Here is a 23,396-nt window from a genome sequence, read left to right on the forward strand (position 1 = left end):
TTTTATGAATGCATTCCAGACTTTTTTGTGGGAATGAGAAGATGCTAACTGCAGTAAAAAAAAAAAAAACACACACACACACAAATGTTTTTTCTTTGTGTAGACAGCTTTGTGAGTGAGTAAAGCTTTAGTTAAATTGCTGGTCATTCAATTTACAGGAAGAAATTATTACCACTCCCACAGAAAGATTATACTAAAGTTAAAACCATAATTTTTTTCTGGAAAATTGACTGCAAATATAGTTTAAAAAATGGGGAAATGTCATGGCGGGTTATTGCTGACACCAGCCCATGTTGGACTTTCTATTACTGTCTTCATGGAGCAAAAACACACAGGAGCCACATATGAATGTAAAATAATATACTTTATTATGACCATACATTTCTCAGGATCAATACAATGCACTTTTCTGTTTTGTTTAGTGATGTTTTTTCCATGTGGTATTTTCTCTCCAAAGGACAAAGAGGACAAGACAGAAAGATTGTAGCACATAAAAATGAAATTAAGTTGAATATCGGCTGATGTATGTTGTGGCTGAGAGCACAGAAAGGAGCTGAGAGATGAATTTTTTGTGTGTGTATTACTAAGAATCCAGAAGTCTAATTGATTAAAAAATAAAATAACAGCCAAATTGCATCTTTGTAGGCACAAATCCGCCTCAGTTTCACTACTGATAAACTCTAAAAATCTCAATTTAGAAACATTCCCATGCAAAAAGACCTTAAAGGTGATTCCCATTTTAAAATGAATCTAAGTGAGATCTAAATATAGCTAATGCTTCACGTTGGACTCTATACTGTAAATGTGACCCTGGTTCTTTTTGTGTTGCCTGGGCAGACAGATGGTTTAAAAGGATCCCCGCTGAACGTCCCTCTCACCAGACTGACAGCGTGAGCCACAGCTTCACCGTGAAGCAGCAGGACCGTGCACAGAAAGCATGTTGGAGAGTGGAAGTGAAATAATAGTGGAAACATAAAATGAATGATTAAATTAAAAGGCAAACCCCAGGAATTTATTTTCTAGTCTAAATTCTGCTGTCTCTTGTTTCTCTTGGTTTTGCATCAGGAAAATGCACTTCTGTTGGAAATAACATTTGATTTAAGATGATTCTGCAAAAATGCTGATATGACTTAGATAAAAGGGAAACTGTCAATCAAAATTTCACATTTTTTCCATTTGTTTTTTTAAAAAAATCGTATTTTTAAAGTAAGATGGTATATGATGATTAGAGATGGACATTATGACAGTGTTTGTGTAGAGATGGGTTGGATGTGTTAGGAAATATATGACCGAAAACATACAATTTGAAAGGCAGCTCTGCACCAAATTAAATGACTGTCTGTCTTTAAGTCCTCTGGAGAAAAGCTTCAACAATGTAGCCGACTGTCTATTGGAGGAGCAGGGTGATGAACAAATGAGCATACATTACAAAATAGTCTCTTTACACATAAATATCAAATACAAAGGCAGATGAGAAATAGCCTTGTTTATGTCAGTAAAGCTTTTGACCATGCAACGTTCAGTATCTTTAAAAGAAAACAAAAAAAAAAAACACCAAAAAATCATGAACACAGCTTAGTCCACCAGAGACAAAAACAATGTCAAATATATACACAAAATAACAAAAATAACAATATCACTTTTTTCTGCAAGAGCACGATTTTATCATATATTTTACAGCTAAAGTTGTACCATTAGTCCAGCACATTAAGATGTGTACAGGTAGCTTGAAGGGAGGAAAAGCGACTATTGCTACAAGTCAACACTACGAGGTCATCGGAAGTATTTAAATACGCCATTGAAATATAAGCTGTAAAAATAATATACTCCGAATACATTTATATAATTATATACATATACATATAGGTTAAATACTGATCATTCTGAATCCCTGGATTGCTGAAAACGTCCTTTGTCGATTTAGGCAGCTAACTAAGTCGTACTAACTGAAGCTCTGTGCTAACAGTTTTCACTGCTGCTCTGAACATTGTGCTTCACATTTGGCTGCGTCTATTTCACGGTTTTTGCCAAAAAGCTGGGAGAAGCGAGAAGGGTGACTGGTTGGTGGGTTTTTGTTTTTTTTTAAAGGAGTAGTTTGACATTTTGGGAAATATACTTATTCACTTTCTTGCCAAGAGTTAGATGAAAACATCGATATCGCTCTCATATCTGTCGGTTAGGTATGAAGTTGGATCCAGGGACCTTGTAAAACTGCAATTTTTCATTTTTATACTTCTGTTTTTGTACAGATGAGATGTAATATGTTAACTAGTGAGCTTTAGAGGTACTGGTGAAGATTTTGTTTTTCACTTTTGGACTACAGGTGTAGGATGTGTATGGGAAAACCTGTACAAAAACGCAGATCTGATCCGAATTCTGCATGAAATCCAGAAAAAAGTATATTTAATGTCTAAAACTGATCCAATGAACCCATTTCTCTCTTCACTCTCCTCTGTGTAAGACAGTTTATGTGACGGCCAACACAATACGGGTAGCGTTAGCAGCTAATGCTACTTCTGGTCCCTAGCTCTTCCTGGTTGAAGGCGAAGTTGAAGCTGTTTTACGTATAGGGACATGTGCCTGTACAGCAAAAAATCCCAAAATTCAGAGGGATAACACTGACCCAGGAACTGAGGTGCATAATATCCAGTTAGCTGCATTTTAGCGAGAGAAGCGACTAGCTAAAAAGTGATCAGGTATATCAATGCCCACTGCTGTTGATATGGCAGAGGACATCATTTTCTAAGATATTTCTGATTCAGTATTTGTAATAAAAGTTGAGAAAACAATCAGTTTAATCAATTAATAAATTTATTATAAAGAAAAAATTCTAATAAACTGAATCAAATCATTTTGAATCATCTTTGAATCGCAAATTTAAATGGAGCGATAAGCTAGCTGTTTCCCCCTGCTTCTAGTCTTTATGCTAAGCTAAGCTAACCGTCTCTTGGCTGTAGCTGAGAACATAACGTTCCCAAAATGTCAAACTGCTCCTTTAAAGCGTAAACTGAATATGATGCCACATGAAACACGTGTTCTCTCTTTTTAGTTGCTTGCTTAAAATCAAATGTATCTCTACTGTACAGCTTTCTGTGAACAGATGTAAGAGTGCTATTACTCTTATCTCATATCCAATTCTGACAGGTGTGTGTATGCTTGTAGATGGGTGTCTAAACATTGAAAAACCTTACACAAAGCACAAGGTAAATGAATTGTTAAACCCATTTTCTATCATATTCATCCTTAAGAGGAGGTTTCAGTGGCGGCTCTTTCTCCCTTAATTCAGTTCACAGTCAGAATATCACTGCATGAACTATAATGACAATCTACACTACTGCCTGCCTCATAAGTGCATTATTGTTGTACAACATTTAGTGTTTCATACCTCAATAGAAAAGCTCTCTGCTGCCTTAAAGAGGAAATCCGCCCTAAAACAGAATGTATTCATGCTTCTCCTATGATCTTTGCTTTAAAGGAGCACTCCACAGATTTCACACATGAAGTTCAGTACTGGTACTGATCCGTTAGGGACTAACAGTCAGGATATCTCAGTCTTTGTTGCTTGGATTTTGACCATTCTGATCTTAATCTGTCTTAATGACTCTCCCAATTTTATAGAAGTGCTGTTGAGCACCTCAATTTAATAAATAGTGAGTTTACAAGCTAGAAACTAGATGAAACTACAAGCTAGAAACTTTCTCCCATTCAACTCAAAAGACCTACTGTATGTTCTGATCAGTAATTCAAATTTTCTTCCACTGTCGAAATAATGAGGAGCCTTCCTTGTCCGTAGTTCTGGCAGCGAAGTTTTGTTTTCTTTGCATATTTTCTCATTCATTCAATTGCTTAATTACATATTTTTGTTGGAAACTAATTCTTAATTGAAAGGTCTAATGCACCCCAGATTTTTTCCTACCACAGAAAAGACGTGGAAGTGCTCCATGTCCAAACGCTGCTTCAGAGAGACATGCCAAGAAGACACATATAGGAATCTTGGAAAGTGGTCAATTTTATGAACTGGATATCTGCACGATATAATATATACCAGTAACTGTGCTCTGATATTAGTATGATTGATCAAAAACTTACACCAAACTTGTACCAAGGTAATTACCTGATTCGTACCTGCTAGAAAAAAAAAATTCTATAGCTTATTTCAATGTGAAAACAGCACCAGCTTGTGAAAAGTGCAGGTGTAGCACCCAACTCTTCTTCACATCAGAGAGGGTTGTTGATTTTAAGATCATAGGAGGGGATGCAGTATGTTTCAGGGTGTATTTTCCTCTTGACGTACCACCTTCACACAATTAAGGCACCTTTTAAACCCCTGAGGGGTCAATGGGTTCTTCTAATAAGAAGAGAAGCAACAATAACAACATGGAACACAAAACCGGACTGAAAAACAAACCGACAACATGAAGTAAGACAGTCGACAAAACAAAAGGAAAATAAAAACATGAAGGAATGTCTATGGGTAAGGTACAAACACCAGAAGTGCCCAGTTAAGTTTCTTCTCATCTCATACTTTAGATTTTTACAGCGTCACCGTGTGCCATGCTGCCGTGTTGTCATCGCAGGATCTCCATGGAAACACTGTGGCTATATCTTGAAGCACCTCGATTGGTTAAGAAGGTCTTCCCCCAACCTCATCAGGCTTTGTGAGAGTGTTTGAGTAGATATGTGTGTAATAGGAGTCAGTATCCGACATTAAGCTTGTTCTTGTTGAGCTCTCTCTCCAGGTTTCCTATCAGAGTGTCGATGCTCTCCTGCAGGTCTCTCAGGTTGACCCTGTTGCTTAGCACGGGGCTGATATCCTGGATCTTCATGTAAGCCTGGTAGGTGTGCTCCTTGGGCAGCCGTGGGGGCAAGATGTGGTCACACACCCTTTCCTCCTCCTCCTCCTGCTCCTCTTCCTCCAACAGCTGCCTGTTGCCTGAACCGTCACTCTCTTCTTGCTTCTCCTCGTCCTCCTCCTCCTCCTCCTCTTCATGCTTTTCCTCCTCCTTCACCGCCTCCTCTCTCAGAGGTTGCTCCTGCTCGGCGGGATCAGGCGCTTTACACTCCTCTGTGTCCTCAGGCTTCTCTTGCCTCTCCTCAGCTGCCTCTGTATCCTCGGAGGGCACATCGTCATAGTCCGCCTCCTCTTTGCTGGGAGGCAGCAGCATTTCACAAGGGAAGTAGCTCTCGCCGCAACCGCTCCAGTCGCCGGCGTAGCGGTTGCTCGGGCTGTCCAGGCGCCCCGGTTTGGGCCGCAGAACGCCCACCATCTCTGCTTCGCTGAGGTTCAGTACCTGGGGGCGCTCTTTTCTCCGTCGTAGAGGAGGAGCTGACATCAGGTCAGAGGAGGCCGCAGGAGTCTGAGAGGAGGACTGAGCATTTGGGTCTATAACTGAGGTAGCAGACAGGAAGAGAGACAAAAGACAAATACAGTTATTCAGATGTAAATAAGTTATTTAAACTAGAATCCTTAAAGGGTCAGTTCACCCAAATTACAACACACAAACTCTAGTGGTATCTAGCCATGCAGATGTATTTATTTTTTTGTTTTATTTACCCAAGTTTTGAGACATCTGTCTCTGAGATGTTGCTACCCTTGTAAAATAAAAATACTTCCGGAAACTGTAACAGCAAGACCTCTTACACAATTACATAATTGTCATAGGGCATGTTTCTTCAGTAAACACTGACAGACTGGGACAGGATGTGGTACATGTGGAAAGACACACAGCTCTTGGATTTTTCAGTGCTGTGAGCGCCACCTCGATTGTTTTCTTTTTAGGGACATAGATATCTACAAACATGGTCAAGAACCATACAGCATTAGGGGTAAGTGAGAAAGTATGCTTTTATGTGACTTGTGTCCGCTTGTGGTGACTTCATGAGAAACCAAACATGCTTTGACAACAGTAAGCCTTTCTATGTAACATAAGTGATTTCAAAAAAGCCACAGGTTTATCTAAACTTGAGTGAACCTCTGACAGGGCCACACACATAAATCTGTCAGCAGTGAGTTCAACAAGTTGCTCTGATATGTGACACACATCCTGCAAAAGTAACCAATATATGAACATGCCATGCCATGCTCAAAGTCAGATAAACACATGCTGGAGTCACACCACTGCACTCTGTGACTTTGATTCCATCCTTCGATACTGTTTGTTATCAACTGTTGACTGAACCAAACTTAAAAATTAACTAAACTGAAACCCTGTTTGGAGATTATGAAAGAATCATCTGACTGCACTATAAAAAAGGGAACAGTGAGCACTCCAACACAACCAGCGCAGTCCGGTTACCTGTCTCTGTCTCTCTGTGTACCTACACTTGTTGACACCGCTAGCTCTCCCTTACTGGATCGGAAAGGGGAAAAAAAAAAAGCGTTAACAGTTAGGGCTACAAATCATGTACAAGAGGTACAATATAAAAGAAAAAATCAATTCTTATTTTGTTTCTTGGGTGTGTTTTTCCAGAAGTATTTTTAGCCTAACAGCATACAATCCTTACATATGTTCAAATAAAAAATGATCATGTATTATGAACCCTGTTGTTTGTTTGACTCCAGTTCATTCATCAGGAGTGGTTGTCGCTGATACGGTATTTATGTGCACCACTTGCATGCCTTGCAACTATCTTGAGGCTAAAAACTCAAGCAATTATCACCTAAAACAAACAGAAATTATCCTCCTTTAAGAGACACCATGTTATTTGATTTCAGACATGATTCACTGACAACAAAAACACTGCACCTTGTGTTACCGAGACAAAAGGCAAAGTGTTTTTCTTGTTATGATTTTCGAAAGGTACTTTGAACACAGCGCTACTGGTGGATTTTTAAGTGTTATCTCAGCAAACAAGCACAATACCAAGAGCTCTAACCAGATCCGCTCACACAAACGACACGGTTTACATTGAGAATATGTGCAGTGATGTTTCAAACACGATACTTCCTCATCCACACACGTATTCTCATGCTCTCTCTCACACGTCCTGGAAATAGTGTCAGTGTTTTTTTTTTTGCTGACTGTCAGACATCCTTGCACTTGCTCTTAGACATGCAGGGTTTGGGTATACGTGTGAGAGGCGTGAAGAGGCGGCTGAAAATATCCCATAATGATTGTGAAATGTTAGGGTGAAGCTACAGGAGCTCAGGGCTAAGGTTTAGCCTGGAATGCCTTTAATTACAGTCCGGGCGTCCTATGCTGTGAGCCGGGGAAGATGGCAGGATGGAGATGTCACTGGGGATGTAAACAAAGGCTTTATTTACACCCTCAGTGACATCTCCGTTCTGCCCTCTTCCCAAGCACATGGATAAATTTCACATTTGATGTCAAGGAAAATAAGACCCTTTTAAACCGCGTGGAGCGACGATCACTGATAAAAACACGACGAACTTGACGCGACATTCGCAGACGAGTCATTCTGAAATTCATGCAAAGGTGAGCACACTCAAAGCTCAAAGAAACTGATTAGAGAAGTGAATGACTCAGAGTTGCTAATCTTACATCGTTAACTAAAAGATTGATTGACAATCACACTGACATGTCAAAAAAAACATAACGTTAAACTCAATGTTCATGTTAACTTAATGTTACTAGTAATGTTAGACATATGACAGGAGGAAGGAGCAGACATGGAGGATAGAGACAACCTGGAGCTGCATGTGAGTGTTTATGAGTGAGACAGGGGAGAGGAGAGAAAATCAGATTTTTATTCAACCTCACGGATACAGAAGACCTCTGATGACAAGGACCAGTGAGTGCAAATAAAGCTAGTGCATCACAGCAGGATATTTCAACAGCTCTTCTAAGTGCTTATAAGTATAAAAGTGACTCTAAAGGTCACAACGACTGAAGATGAGGACTTCGTCCTAATGATGGAGACAGTAGAGAATAGGCCTAATGCTCATCGGTGCTATCTTGTTATTGTCTGAGATGGACTTGTATTGTAACACTGCAACTCTGGACTGAAAGCTTTGTCAAGGTTAAAACAGGTCATTAGAGACACTAGCTAGTAGCCAGGTGCAATGAGCTGCAGAGTAATCTCTCTGCCAAAAAAAGACTAGTATGTTCCAATCTCTAAAAGAAAACATCTTTGAACTATTTGTTTCACCTGTACTTCACTCAGTTAATTGCAATTATGGGATTTACAGATACTGACATATTCAGCTGCTGCACTTAGTTTCTCTCCCTCTCTCTCTCTGTTGCTTCCACAGCTGATGTGAAGGAGGGTGGAGGTTGCTCAACTTCAGCGGTGAACAGAATTGGTTCAATGTGGGAGTTGGAGGATGCAGTTAAATTTAGAGGCTAGACCAGACACAGAGTCAGTTCTTCTTCAGACATCAATCAGCAGTTCTTGTTAAAGCTGCAGGTTAAAGGGGGGGGGGGGGGGGGGGGGGCTTTGAATCTATCAGGGATGAAGTCTGTCCAACCAGGTGTGAGGAAGACTCGGGAGAGATTTTTCAAAAGGCTGCATGCATGTGCATTTTGAAAAAACGTGTGAAACAATGAGACAGACGTAAAAGATGATCACTCTGAAAAAGTGCTTCCTTTGAATAAAGATCAGTGGTCCTCGTCTTGTATAATAGATTTTCAAACAGTCTCATAACCTCAACATTTATTAAAAAACATTATTAACCCACAGACAAAATGTGTTTTTCAACTACAGTTCAAATTGTGGATTTTCACAAGTCTTTTCTGCATACACTCTTCAATTTTGTAAAGTTCAGGGTTATTTTCTCCAATATCTGAGTTCTCATGTGCACCACGGCAGCTGCTGACTGGTTCGTGCATTAATCAGAGACGGGGTTAACAGAAATTCTAAAAATGTAACACCTATGGTAAAAAAAATATCAAATTAGCTTCTGTGACCAACACAGATTTTACACTGCCTGCAGCTCCTTTTCATCATTCTCAGCTCCCTCCTGAGTAATCTCTGGGTTCCTTCATATCTCACACTGAGCTGCAGCTGGCAGACAACAGCTGGGAAGGCAGACAGATGACCTGTGCTGACAGAAGCTGGTACTTGGTATCTGTCCTTGGCTGGTGATTTATCTTAAGACAGGGGGGCCACGCCTCGAAAGTTTGGTTTACATTGGGGCTTACTGGCTTGGCTCTGATTGGCTCAGTCTGCCATGATGAAGCACTCTGTGGAGAGTTTCATCTTTGAGGGGCCAACAGATGGTGGCCAATAGCTATCAAATGTTGTTGTGCCAGTGGTGGATAACCTCAACGATCAAAGCAGCCTCTAACAGTCCTTTGTAGAGCAAACCGCGGAGCTGGCAGTGATTTGTACACGACCCTCAGGCAGAAGGCTGGTGTATATATATACAGACGTATTACCATATATAACCTGAATGTAAATAAGATTGTGTTTCAAGCCAAAATACCTGTAGAACTGTATTTAATGTCTAAAAATGTACTCCATAGAACAAGCAATTACCGGGCCAGAGCTGCAGCAGGTAGTGCAGGACTTCGATGTGCTTTTTGAAGTGCAGCGCGCTGGCCAGTTCCTCCGAGTCGATGAAGACTCGGTTGGTGTGGCAGGACGCTTCCTGACGCTGGCTGAGCAACACCGGGCCGAAGCACACCGCCAGGTTCTGACACGTCATCTTGTTCACTTCCTGGTAGGACGCCACCAACTTTAGGTGGTCAAGAAGCTTCCGCAGTGTCATCTGATATATATGCACACACACACACACACGTTCACACACAAGTACGCAAACACAGACAAATAAGACATGTTATTATTATGATTAGTAGTCCTGCCGGCAGCCGCAGAGCCAACAAGCTGTTTGAGCTGTAAAAAAAAACAAAAAACTACAGTGTTTCTTCTAAGAATAAAGAAAACATTTCACTTGTTCCAAATGAGACAAAATTTTAATGGAGCAATGGAAAAAAGCTGACTTTCTGCCTGGAAAAATGAAGTGAAGGAGGCCTTCAAAATATTATTCCAAGTGGGAAAACTGGGCAGGATTTCTCAAAACCCAAGTTTCTGTCATCTGAGCATTTTAATATCCTGTTTACTGTAAACGGTATACAGCGTTTGACATTTGAAATGTTCATAACTGAGAAAATAGTTTGTCTTTCAATAATGCTTGATCTCAAATACAAGAAAACATCAGTGAAACAACTTGTTGACAGTGAGTTTCATAAATCTGTCTCATTTTCACTCCCACTTGCAGCTGCGACTCACTGTCATCATCACCTGTGTTTTCACTAAAGCCAATAAATTCAATATACTGGTGACAGCATATACTGCATCTCAGCCAATAACTAACAAGAAATTGCAGCACAAAAATGACAAAAGATACCTTTTAAGTAGTTTAGAAACTGTCAACTCTCAACTGTAAAATGTTCCACTCAGTACATATTTGGTTACAGTTGGATCCAAACATATTTACATATGTTTATGTTATGTGTGTGCTCATAACTCAGCTGCTATATCACATTTTTAAACCTGAAAATGATACCTTGCAGGCTTGTGGACTGTACACTAACACTAATATCGCCCGAAGTGAAAGCCTACATAATAGAAGTTAAACAGTAGTAATCTGTAACATTATCATCATGACCATCATTATCTATTCCACAATTATCCCTTTCAAAACCACGTCTCTCTGACGATATTCTAGCACCATGATCAGTGTCAGTGCGTCTTCCTCACCCTCTCCACCTCCGGCAGGTTCTCCAGCAGGCTGACGGTGTGCTCCGAGTCGGCCTGGTCGTTCTCACAGCCGCCCGCTCCGATACGCAGAGGTCTCACTGCCATAGACTCCAACACCGCCTCGTACAGATGCTTGGTGATGAGAGGGTAGGGCAGCTCTCTCAGGTAGTCCTTCAATACCCCTGAAGAGAAAGACACAAAAGTAAGAAAATACAGCATGAGGAAAAACTGCAAGGAGCTGAGCAACAAAACAGTGAATGGATAAAGCAATTTGTTGCATCATAGCTGAGGGTTATTCCAGTTTCCCACACTTGAACTGAGAATAACCTCTTATCCTCCACACAGGCAGCTTTAATACCTGACAAATCACTAACAATATATCATTATCAAGTGTTGTCACTGACATCAACAGCTTTTCTTTCCCCTCTCTTTGAAATCTAGCGCAGTCCCTTGGCTGCAAATTGCAGTTCTATTGTTTCCACGGGCGATCCTGTGGCGTCTGCTGAGATGCCTGATTGGAGTCAGGCGTGACTCTGCAGCCAAAAGTGCTGGGTGGGTGGGTGGGTGGGGGGGGGGGGCTGGTGTCTGTGACTGCGCGTTCACACCTGTGACTTCAGCCTCCCAGAGTTCAGACAAAAGCTACAGGAAAACATGAAACCCCACGCTGTCTGTCTCCACTAAGCCCCTGAAATATTGCTGCCATGTCTTTTCATCAAAGGCAAATGGAGGAGGGGGGGGGGGGGGGCAGGGAAGAAAAAAAAGAATAAATACAGGAATAAAAAAGGCTTCTGGCGGTGTGACAGCTCTTTGTGGTGAGTGTCTGTTCTCTTTCCCCTCCTGCATGAAGCTGGATCGGTTTTCAGAGAAGGCTTGGGGGGGGGGTGTAATCAGTGATATTGGTTAAGCTCCAAAGTGATACACACTGAAGGTTTGTGTATGAAAAGTAACAAGATGAATCACTTTATAACTCTCGAGCATCACTCTCACTAGGATGATCAAATGACCTGCAAACAAAGCATGTTGTTCATCAAACCATTGAGAGATGCGGAGGACATGATAGGCTGTTTTCGGTGGTGCTAAATACAACCGTAACCTTAGTTTGTTCAAAAAGAAAAAGGTTTGATCGCTGACTTGACATCTGCCAATGTACAACAAATGAAGCAACAAATGAAGTGATGCCCGCGAGTCATTTCAGGCAGGTAACTAATATACTCTGCTCAACATAATTAATATAACCACACTGAATCCGTACAGTATATCCACACCGCAACAAACGCTTGCCGACGCTCGACTGCCGACAGTTCAATCACGTCGCTTCAAGGATGGCTTTGTTGAGGAATAATGGCGCTGCTGGTGTTCCACAGCGTTGATATCTTATCAGCGGTTGGCCTCAAACACACACTTGAAGCCAGAATAAGAAATTTCCTGCCCTTGCTGTCAGCAGCTTTGGACCATAGCGAGAAAAAAAAGGTTTATTTGCCTCTGAGATGCCAGAGATCACTGCTTTTCTACACCGAGCGCTTGTGCTAACGTGTTTATCATATGATGTCTTGGCTCTGTTCATTGCTCTCCTTGCGGGTGATGTTTCGGTGTCTGCTGGATGCTAATTTCTGCTCTTACGTTGCCACATTTACCTATATCGTGTCTTGTGTTAATTGTGAATTCGGTTCTTGCTTTGGCATACGCGTTATGATGTTTTTCATGCTGCTGATTTATGTAGTGGTGTTCCTCTGGAGCCATTAACCATTATGTCTTTTTTGACATGTAAACAGACTTTGATGTGTAAAACCAGCGTAGTTCCCCTTTAAGCTTAATTATCATCTGCTTATCTATGTAACATAACATTCCCTAAGAACAGACAGACTCCAACCCATGAAGATATGTGATTTAGACATAAGTACGGTAATAATTATGTTCTCCACAGCTGACATGTCCCATCAGCCTTCAAGGCAACGTGTTGGGTTTAGATTTATCCATCTCACTTCACTGGATAACACTGTATTTCTCACAATGATTAGAGGTGCCTTGTAAGAGAAGGGTGTCAGAAAACTGTAAAAGGATGAATACAGGGAAAAAATCTGCCACATATTTATGGTATAAACAATAACTGCACGTTTTTGGTATAAAAACAGCTAGAAAGACAAATATATCTTTGTGAATGGCCATTCTGTTGGTAGTAATTCCCAAAGTACTGATACAATCTCTCAGCGTTTCTGATTAGGATGCTGAAAATAGGAGCTCCTACTTTATCGTTTCTACATCGCTGGATTCCCTCTTACTCACCCGAGGTGTTTTCTGCTTTGCCTCTTCCCTTCTATTTACAGCAAACTACAATTCACCGTAAATCCACCAACATCTCCTTTAGACTCAGCGAGGAGGACGGAGGGCACAACTTAATACGCTCACTCTTTAATCCCAGTAAGTCCCAGCTCTGCTCTTTAAGGGAGCCTGAGGCTTAACACTTTTCAGTCTTTTCCTAACTGGCATTGTGAATCCATCACACGTTAATCTTTGGAGAATAAAGTGGACGAACAAATGCTTGAAAATGAACCTAGAATTTCAGATGTGCGATGACACATTCGAATTTCCAGTTCTTTCTTTGCGACAGATAGGCGTACGTAAGATCCTTTGAATATAGGATTAGAGAGTGAAAGAAGGATCTAAATTCAGTTCACTGTAACACTACAAAGTCTCAGATTAGCACTGGGTTCAGTATCTGCTCACTGACAGCATCATTACAATGATGTATGTAAACATATTAAGCATTACTTTTACAGAGCAAACCCTGCATCACTCACAATACCAAGAAATATTTTATAACAGGATATCTTATAACAATGCAAGCTAAAAATGAAAAATTATAACATTATATGAATGGTTGTCATCATTTAAAAAGTTTCTGAGTTTCATACTTCTTCTACTTTCTTTTAACAAACATTTCCACTAGGGATCAGCTGTGACTTATTTACACAAAACAGTGTCTTTGTCAATGTCTTTATAAAAGCCCCATGTTACCTTACATAACAAGACTAAGACTGTACAGATGTACTAGCTATTCTCCGACGAGACACAGTGATGTCAGCATGTCTATGTGCTCATGCTTAAGCAGGTACGACCTTTACCGTGTTCACCGTTTCAGTTTAGTGTGTCAGCATGCTAACGTTTTCTAAATAGCACCAGACACAAAGTACAGCTGAGGCTAAAGGGAGCGTCATTAGTTTAAAATGTTGATCGGATGATGTCATTAGACGAAGCATTAAGGGATCGCCAAAGTGATTACAATCCATCCTGAGGAGATATTTTACTCAAAACCACAAATATGAACCTCATGGTGGCGCTAGAAGAGAAGTCAAGGGATTCATCCTTTGGGGAACATGAATATCTGTACAAAATGTCCTTTTTGTACACACATTTTATTGAGATATTTCATTGGACCACCCAATATTGCCACGACGCTACCATGGCTAAAAATGATCCCAATGAGTTCCCAATGAGTTTTGGGACTTTTATGCTCTTTGCAATTTGTTTTTTTTTAATTGTTTGTATTTTCTACAGTTGTATTTTTTGTATTGCATTGTTTATATATTTCATATAAAAGTAAATCAGGGGACAAACATTAAGAATTAGACTATAAATACTATGATATGTGGCATTAGACTGTTTGATGGTTGTTCTATGCTGTGTATCTGTCATTAAATGAATCAAATAAAATGATAACGTACTGAGTCAAAATAAGTGGTTTGTCACAGCTACTATCTTCACACACAAAAAACTGTGTTTTCCTGCTTTTGAAGCCCCTCCACAACTCTTTCCTCTGAACTCTACACGAGATTCAACAAGTCCCGACACACATACACACACACGCACACATTTTGCATTCCTGAGTCAGTCAGGGATGCTTCTAAAGAAAAACAACACATGCCCAAAGAAGTACATTGGCGTACTATGTCAGCCCTCCAATCTCAGGTAGACGTGCACAATGACAGCGGAGTCAGACTTTGATAGGATGTTTGAGGCAAACATGCACTTAAAACTCCATAAATGCGCCACATGTCCCCTTTGCCTTGTGAGCCTGCGCAGGTGATTTATAGCGATATGTTTCCATTTTGTTTGTAGTTCTTATTACCATCCTTGAAAGCGTGTGTTATCATTTATCTTCATCAGGTTTGGAGTAAAATCTGGTATGAGCAGAGTGTGATAAGGACATATAAACACGGGATACATTCACTCTCCTTAACGCTTTCTTAAACACGCTGATTTCCAAAACAGATTACATGGAAATGCTGTGTGAACGTCCTCCGGCTTCCTGTTGTCAATCTGTGCTGAGACTTCACTGAGATAATAATAATCTGCTTGTTTCATCGCAGGAAAAACAGATTGCCTGGAAGCAGAAATTAGCCATGTGTTTTTATCCTTATCTCGGCGAAGCAAAGACTTTTTGTTAAGCGGGTGTGCAAATAAAATGCAGAGAGGTACCACTTGACTTGTTTTTTTTTTTCCTCCTCAAAATGGAAACTCAAGCATGTTAAACCCTCTGACCCTGCGTGTGCTGTGAGGCAGATCATCTAGACACAACAACAGCAGGATTGTTTCACATTAGCATCGCCTCTTGAAACAAAACATCCTTGTAACGCCTCACATGCAGTATATGAAAACACAAACATACACCCCATGTTTAGGTTCTTTCTACTTCCATAATTTTAAATATACACCAGTAACTCTGTGTACGTGCGTGTGCACATGTGCTCGTGTTTGCCTGAAGTGAGGAGAATACAGCCATTCAGGTAAATCATTAGCCTGCTATGAGTCACTGCTTGTGTTTACTTTTGTGTCTTAGCCCCTGTTAGTGTCCCACACACACACACACACAAACACACACACACGCTCAGTGAAACATGAACACGATCACGCACGCAAACACTCCAAACACACACAAGGTCATGGACTCAGGGTTGAACAGGTGTGCCTTCCCTGCAGGTGCTTCACTTTCTTTCACAGCCTAGCTGACAACACGCACACGCTGAGTGTCTGCTCGCTCACATTTTAACCATTACTGCTTTGGCTTTGCACCAGCGGGCCACTATACATTTATCACCGCCCACACGTATGACTGATAAAGAGTGATAAACAGCAGAATAGTCCTGCAATCACAGGCAGCTCAGAAATAAACAATGCTTCAATATCATGCAATTACAGCTACTGATAAGAGCAGCTAAACTATTTTCATGTAAATATTTTTTTTGTTTCTTTTGAATTCAATGTTCCAAATGTGCCACCAAACACTACAAGGCACACAATGCACTGGGGCATGGCTCTACCTTTGACCTCTTGTTCAAACAAAGCGGAAGGTCACTCCTCTTGTCAGTGCTGCAGTCAACGCCTCGCCTGGAGAACAAACAGGGGTTTGTTCTCCATACTGCCCCCTCCCTGCTGTCCTGCACGCCCCCACAGTACTGAGGGGGGGGGGGGGGGGGATGTGTGTGTCGCTGCCTTGTCCAGTGGCACGGTAAAGCTTCAAACTGTGGTTTCTTCAACTTTTCCATAGCCCCCAAAACCCCAAAAAATGAGCAAACCCAAGTCCTGACTCTGGAGCTAACACTGGCGCTCTCATGCTGCATGTGGATTCATCCCAGATACGACTGCAATCCCATTTTCGATTCCCGACACTCACAGTTTAAGGAATATTCTGACACCCACACAGGCTTGGAGCTCTTTGTAAAGTGGTTGCCTGCTTCCCTGGCCTGCCCAGGGTTCAGCTAATCCCCCATGCGTGAGCCAAATACCATCTGTGTTTGTTCGGCAACAAAGGGGGCACTTGTTAATGACTTTCCATGTCTTCACTGGAGTACTGCCGAGGGTGGGGGGCAAAGTAGGGAAGTAGGCTATGGAAAAGATGAGTCGGGCGAGTCGAATTAAAGATCACAAACTAGGATCAATAACTGCGCTGAGCTTTTAACTGGCAGGGCCTGGTACACACTGGTTTCATCTTCAAGAGGACAGAGGACGGATACGTGAAGCGGTTTCCCATCACGGGATCACTTTAGAAGGCCAAACAAGTTGAGCTGAGGGCTTAATCATTAGTTAACGTCACTAAACCGTCTTCTAAAACCAAACTTTTCAACTGTGATTGTGCATAAGTTTATTCAACCTGATGATCTGGAAGCTTCTGCTCTAAATAAAACTCTGGAAATACTGAGCGCCACTTGGCTCTGCTGCGGCCGAACAAGTTTTATAAGACTTCACTGACTGTCTTTCATTAACATGTCAAACTACTTGAGGAAGTCTTCCTCAGCAGGTACTAGAAACGTCAAATCTATGGACGTACATCATTAAACACAAGCGGTATTCAGTTAATCTTCAATTCAAAGTCACCAGCAAGTGTGTTTTGAAATCTTAATATTAGCAGTTATTTCCATTTTTATATTCTTGCATTTGATCTTAACTGAATATTAGAGACGTTCTCCTCATACTGAGTTGCAGCCGCAGAGTCGACATCCACATCTAAACTGTCTTCAAAGCTTCAAAATCCTTCAATTTTAGATTTCTGATCTTTTTTTTTTGTTTCTTTTTGTAAAATATTTAGACAGGCGTGTTGTGCGTTACGTTGTTTTATCACAGAATCAAATCAATGTTTCCAATATTTGGTTTATTCAGCGAAAATTGAAGTAACTGAGAATAATAAGCAGCACTTTCAATAGTGAGAAATGAATTGACCCACAACCCTGGGGTCATTACATGATTGACAGGAGTTGATGAAGCTATGAAACCCTCTGTTGCACCCTCACATCAGACTCTTTCTATGACCACCTTCCAGAGTGTCAAACAACTTAACAACAGAGCAGAAAGAGTAACCGCTGAAGATAACGTCGTTTGTCTTGATTTCTCACAGCATGCCGCTCGTGTTGATGACACTTTTTAGCTTCTTTGAGTGAATTGTGATTTGAAACAAAAGGACTGCGGTTTGAAACAATGGAGGCCCACGCACTGAGCATGTTTTGCAAGCTTCGGATTGAACTCTGACCCCCGGATAATCCCTTTCACTACCTCCGCTTTTAAATTAGCCGTGTGACGCGCCGGCTCTCTTCGCTCATCCGTTTGCTGTTTCGCTTATTAGCTTCTAGTCTGACTCCGCGCTGCAGAGGCTCCATTTTAATCCAATATTCATCTAATTATAAATCTAATTAGAAGGCCTTTCTTGAAACATGAGAGGATTACTTTTAAAAACATTGTCAGAAAAAAGTAAAATTAGGTCAATCAACCAGCAGGCTTTTACCGAATGTTTCAAGAAAGACTGTTTTTAAGACTAAACCCATGATTATATCCCACATGGACATTTTTGCAGCGCACACCATAAACCCCTTCGTATGCCTCCCTTCCCCCATCTCTCTGTCCTCTACCACTCACTCCGGTCCATCTGCAACAGCAACTCGCTTGGCAGAGCAAATTTAGGCAGCAAGCAAAAACCAACAATCCACGCTGGTGCTGGCCCTTTTTTTCTAACCCGCTCAACTGTTAACTGTGTTCTTTGCCCTGCCATGCAAATGCATGTGGATCAAAGCAGGCATGATAGGACGACGCCTATACGGGGCCTCCTCCCAAAACCAACAGCAGCTCCTACAATGCCCAGGGGTTTCCATGGTCTTCCTCTTTTTGTGGGAGAAAAAAAAAAAAAAATCATGACCAAGTCACTTTCTACAACTTTGTCCCCCCCCCCCCCCCCCCCCCCTCCTCCCATCTGTCGCACTGCAGGATTCATTACTCAATCCAGTGACACAGCTGTTTTTGTAAGCTGTGTGAGATGTGCTGTAACTCATTGTTTCCATTTTTAATTTCACAGCCACAGAGCAGAAAGTAGCTGCAACTCCCGAGTGGCGTTTAAATTGAGATTAGCGAAACTGCTTTTGGGACAATCAATCAACTTTCCACACTTACACTACCATCATAATCAGGTTTTATATTTGAGAAAAGAAGAAGTCCGGCTTGAGCAAGTCCCCAGGAACAGCACCCGGCTTTGAAGCTAATTTGACACAGTGGCCAAACCATGTAATTACAACATCACGTGATGCTACTGAGCCCAAAAGACTTTTCCCCGTAGACTTACACTGTGAAGGAGATGTCTGTTAATCAGCGGATACATTTTTTTGAGCATCACAACCCCTGCAAAATGACTCATTTCACTATCAGAATTTGATCCATTTGGTTCAATAACATTTCAAAAGTCTATCGTTTTATCCCCGTTTAAGCTAGCCAGAGGGCTAAATGGGAAGTTAGCAGTCTCGGCCGGTGGAAGTCTCTAGTGAGCATGCTCCGTGGGCACATTGGGCCCATAGAGCATGCGCATTATGTTTTCAGGAAGTAGCTTTTTTGGCTTCATGCGCCACTGAGCAGCTTTCATAGGAATGAAAGGGGCCCCGCCTCTGATGCTGTATCCAGTTCTCTTTATACATCCATGGGCTTGACTAGAGAAAAGGGACATTAGAGAGCATGTCTCAACTGTGAACCTGAAGGAGAAAGAATGACCTGAATGTACAGCATGGTCTGATTGGTGTGTGTGTGTGTGTGTGTGTGTGTGTGTGTGTGTGTGTGTGGGCCCTTCCCTCAGGCACCGCCGGTATGTTGACTGCTGGAATGCTTTTACTACAAACAGCAGACTCACGCACACACAGTCTCTTAGAATTACACATGTGCTGACCTATCAGGAGCGGACACCAGTTCAGACACGTTTACTGGGGCAAGGGAGCGTTTCATTCATTCACTGGATCAATACTAAAAACAGACTTCCATCTGAGTAATGCCCTGTTCGTTCTGTTATTAATGTAGATTTTGACACATAGCCATACTCCTCTTACTGAGTCACTCTTCTTCTGTGCGAGTTGTTTAGCTAGTGTCACTTATCGAGTTATTCATCAAAGCGTTTTAGTCTTTTTAGTTGATCCTACTCTCCTTATTGGACTCATTTTTATCCTGTCATTATTTTGAACTGCCTTTTATCAAAGTCTGCCTATTTTTTTTATTATTTATGCTATTTTCTGTTGTTAGTGTGTGTAAGGTAATTTGTAACATTACCTAAGAAATGTGCTCTATAAATAAGGTTTATTAGTAGTAATATAAAAGCAAAAAGTCTAAAATACAGTACATAATGGTGTTCTGGGAGATATTAAGGCTTAAAACTGTTGGCATTATTCAATATAATAAATATTATTGACACCTCACTCATAAAGTTGCTTCCAAAATGTGTAAATGGTCTTAAAAACCTACAAATCTTCTTTAAACTATTGCTTCTTCCTCCTCTTGCTTGTAACAGAACAAGTGAATTGAACAGGTCAAATCAATCAAGACTCATAGCTTTCACCTGTGATCACCTGTTGGGTCTGTTTCAAGGAGAGCTAATGTTTTGTATACTCAGTATATTATGTAATATCCTGAATGAAGTAGGGGTAAGAGGGTACTGAAACCAGAGGGACGCCAGCCATCAAGTTAAACGACCTATTCCTAATTATACTGAGTGTGTGTGGTGATCCTGAGCTTTGTTGGCGTCTCATGTTTTCCGAGTTACCAGCGATCGGTTTACCTGTGATGACGTTGATGTCAGGATACGTGTTTTCACACAGCTCCACACTGTGGCTGTCTCTCTCAAATGCCTCACGTAGCTCCTTCTTTACGGCTGCGGAGCCACACAGACGGTAAAGACCCACCACCTGAAAACACACACACACAAAAGTAGGTCAAATAAACACGCATGCCTTAACAGTCAAACAGTTGACAGAGAGGCAGACATTTTTACAACCCGATCGATCAAGTCCTACGTCTGTACTCAAACAATGTGCTGGACAGAAGCCAAAAGTACTTTCACAGAAAGCCTGTCTTTCAAAACTCATGTCTGTTCTATGATCTATCTCTAAGGAGCAGCAGATTATTTGAACTGTTAACATAAAACAGAGAGGTGTTGTGAGAAGTGTGGTGATCAATTTTATATATTTCAAAAAGCGCCATCAGAATTCACTTTTTTTATTGGGCACAAAGGGCAAAATGTGAGGCAACACTAGGCGGCTGCTTTGATGGAAGGATCAAACGTACACCGGCAAAAATAAACAGTTCGAAACATTTCTCATGAAAATCCCAGGACAGTTCTTCTATCAGGAGCTTGTTTGATTTATATATATATATATATATATATATATATATATATTTCCTCAATATTACACTTTATGTACTTAATTATACTTGAAATTAAATTTACTTATATTTATATTCATTTCCAAAGCGATGTACAAATAAGGTAGATTCTAAGCTACAGTAGATTACACAGATGTCTGAAATAACACATTACTTTTACTAGAGAGAAAAAGTCTTTCCATTTTGTAATGCTACTTCTATCTAGCTTGACAGTAAGACTCAACTGTCAATTTGTTTTCACTTTATTATTCAATCTGACACCGTGTTCACACTTGCCACTTTCTGCTTGCTAGGAGGGGGTATTTCACTGTAACCAGTAAGTGTATCCATCCTGCCAAAGTCATTTTTAGGCAACACGGCAACTAAAGTTGCAGTTGTAAAGAACAGTTGACATTTTTCACCCCAATCAAAGAAACTGAAGTGGAATAATAGCAACATGTACAGCTCACCTTGGTTGTTTTTCCAACCAAAGAAACAGCTGTCAATGAGCACAACACCATTCCTGTTTAAATCGCTGAAGAAATGTGTGGAACCAGGTTTCTGTCCACTCTGTACATACGGTAAGGTGGCACCTATTGCATGTGAAAGAGGATCTCGTTTATGTTGCTCTATCTGATGTTTGCTATCCTGAATCGAGGGTTTAAGGACAGAGGGTGTCTCATGTTGTACAGATTGTAAAACTCTTGAGCTAGACCTGACCACCAGCTGCCTCTTGTCAACAGACTGAGGACAGACTACAATAACATGTTTGTTTTAAACATTTACAGCAACGGTATGTAACTCTTGCTGAACAGCAGTAATTATATTACACAAATTAGCCTGATGTGCAATAAAGACACTGAAATATTAATGTAAGTGCTAAAACATAGTGTAACAATGGCACAACTAAAGAGATGTCACAAAGTCACCAGAATGAACAACATGTCTATGTAAATGTTATTAACATTAGCTAAATTTAGCAACCAGAAGCTAATTGTCACACTAGACCATCTAAGGTTGCAGTGGAAAACCTTAGTGTGTTGAATAGAGCAATTTGTAAGAGGGAAATTGTTTTGTTTTTACACTTAAAAGATTGTGGAACAATGTGGCCACAAGTGATGACTGCAAATGCTAAAACACATTATAACAGTAGAACAAGTCATCAAAAGAGTCGTGAAGTTAGCAAACTGACTCAAAAATGTCAGCTAGCACAGCAACATCTATATTAAAGCACAAGTGCGTAGGGTTTAGTGACATCTAGTGGTGAGGTTGCAGATTGCAACCAACTGAATACCCCTCCCCCTCCCCTTCCAAGGGGAAACTCAAAAAACGTGGGTCCTTTTCCGCTTCCTGTGTAGATATAAAATGCTCATTCTAAGGTAACGAAAACACAGCAATTCTTATTTTCAGGTAATTATATACTAATTAAAACATACTTATGAATACTATATTCCATTTCTGTCAAGTCCGTTCCACTAGATGCCACTAAATTCTACACACTGCACTTTAAGTTTGCTTGCGTTAGCTAACATTAGCCACCATAAGTTACTGGTCAATAAGGCTCGTGTCGGTAACATTCCTGAATAGATTGAAATGAGCAACGGTACATTTTATTGCTTGTGAATTATACTATTTAATTGTAAGAGAAAGATTCTGTCATATCTTCTTCCAAAATATGTACAGTCTCACTTTAAAACACTGCTTTGTATTAAACTTCTTTATGAAAAACATTTCAAAACATCCGTCAGTGTGGTTTAATTCATTTGACTCTTTCAAAATGAACAAAGGAAAATGTGCTCCGATACTATATTCTGAGGTGTGATAAAAGTGTCACATTCTTATGACTGAATGGATAAACACTGTGCTCCTCTAAAAACCCAACTGACAGCGCAGCATTAAAAATGGAGGCACTGAGCAATAAACCATTTATGTTACTTTACCTAAGCCCCTGGAGTGTGACCTAAAGGAACGCTTCACTATTTCCTCGAGACGTTGACATTTGATAGTTGAAACTCGGCACCAATGGTCTCCTTGTTATGTCGAGATTAGGGCCCGGCTACAGACATACCATAATTTCTCCTACATGTGTCTGTCTGGTATGTGGCATAGCAGACCAACTGGTGTGGTTGCCCTGGCAACGTGTTAAGTCAGTGGGCTGTGAATGGCGGGTTGGGTCTGGTTCTACACAAACACACACACATACACACACACACACACACACACGTACACACCGCTGGCCTTTCCGGGCTCCAGCGTAGGAACACTATAATGTCTCCCCATCCCACCAGACCAACTATTTGTGAGCTCTCCACGTCGAGTTGAGCAGTGTTTTCTAAACCTCACACGAGAGGGAGAGAGGAGGACAGATTAGGCAGGGATTTGGCTTTGTGTGAGAGTAAACAGAAGTCACTGGGCACAATGAACAACAAGTCCATTCAGAAAAAAAAAAAAAGAGTCTCTCTTTGGGGGAGAGCCGAGCGCAGGCGGGGAACAGCTGTTAGCAAAAGAGGGCTTGCACTTATGCACTGTGGCTGCCGGGCAACACAACAGGCAGCACCAGCCAAGGTCTATATGCAGAA

At 41.0% G+C, this 23,396-nt stretch overlaps 1 protein-coding gene across 2 annotated transcripts in view; it reads right to left on the reverse strand.

Annotated features, from left to right (window-relative positions):
* Positions 1-345: 345 nt before the first annotated feature.
* Positions 346-23,396, reverse strand: part of syde2 (synapse defective 1, Rho GTPase, homolog 2 (C. elegans)) — a 51,102-nt gene continuing 28,051 nt past the window's right edge. The window contains exons 5-9 of one of the 2 annotated variants that reach the window (XM_044360792.1): positions 20,234-20,360; positions 10,663-10,844; positions 9,439-9,670; positions 6,297-6,350; positions 5,310-5,389 (exon numbers count right to left, since the gene is read on the reverse strand). In XM_044360792.1, the coding sequence (XP_044216727.1) occupies positions 6,337-6,350; positions 9,439-9,670; positions 10,663-10,844; positions 20,234-20,360 (555 nt within the window). In that variant the 3' untranslated portion in view covers positions 5,310-5,389; positions 6,297-6,336. Of the gene's footprint in view, positions 5,390-6,296; positions 6,351-9,438; positions 9,671-10,662; positions 10,845-20,233; positions 20,361-23,396 lie in introns of both variants that reach the window. The other variant, XM_044360791.1, reaches the window with a different exon arrangement.

Source organism: Thunnus albacares, chromosome 9 (assembly GCF_914725855.1).
Source record: "Thunnus albacares chromosome 9, fThuAlb1.1, whole genome shotgun sequence".
NCBI classification, from domain to species: domain Eukaryota; kingdom Metazoa; phylum Chordata; class Actinopteri; order Scombriformes; family Scombridae; genus Thunnus; species Thunnus albacares.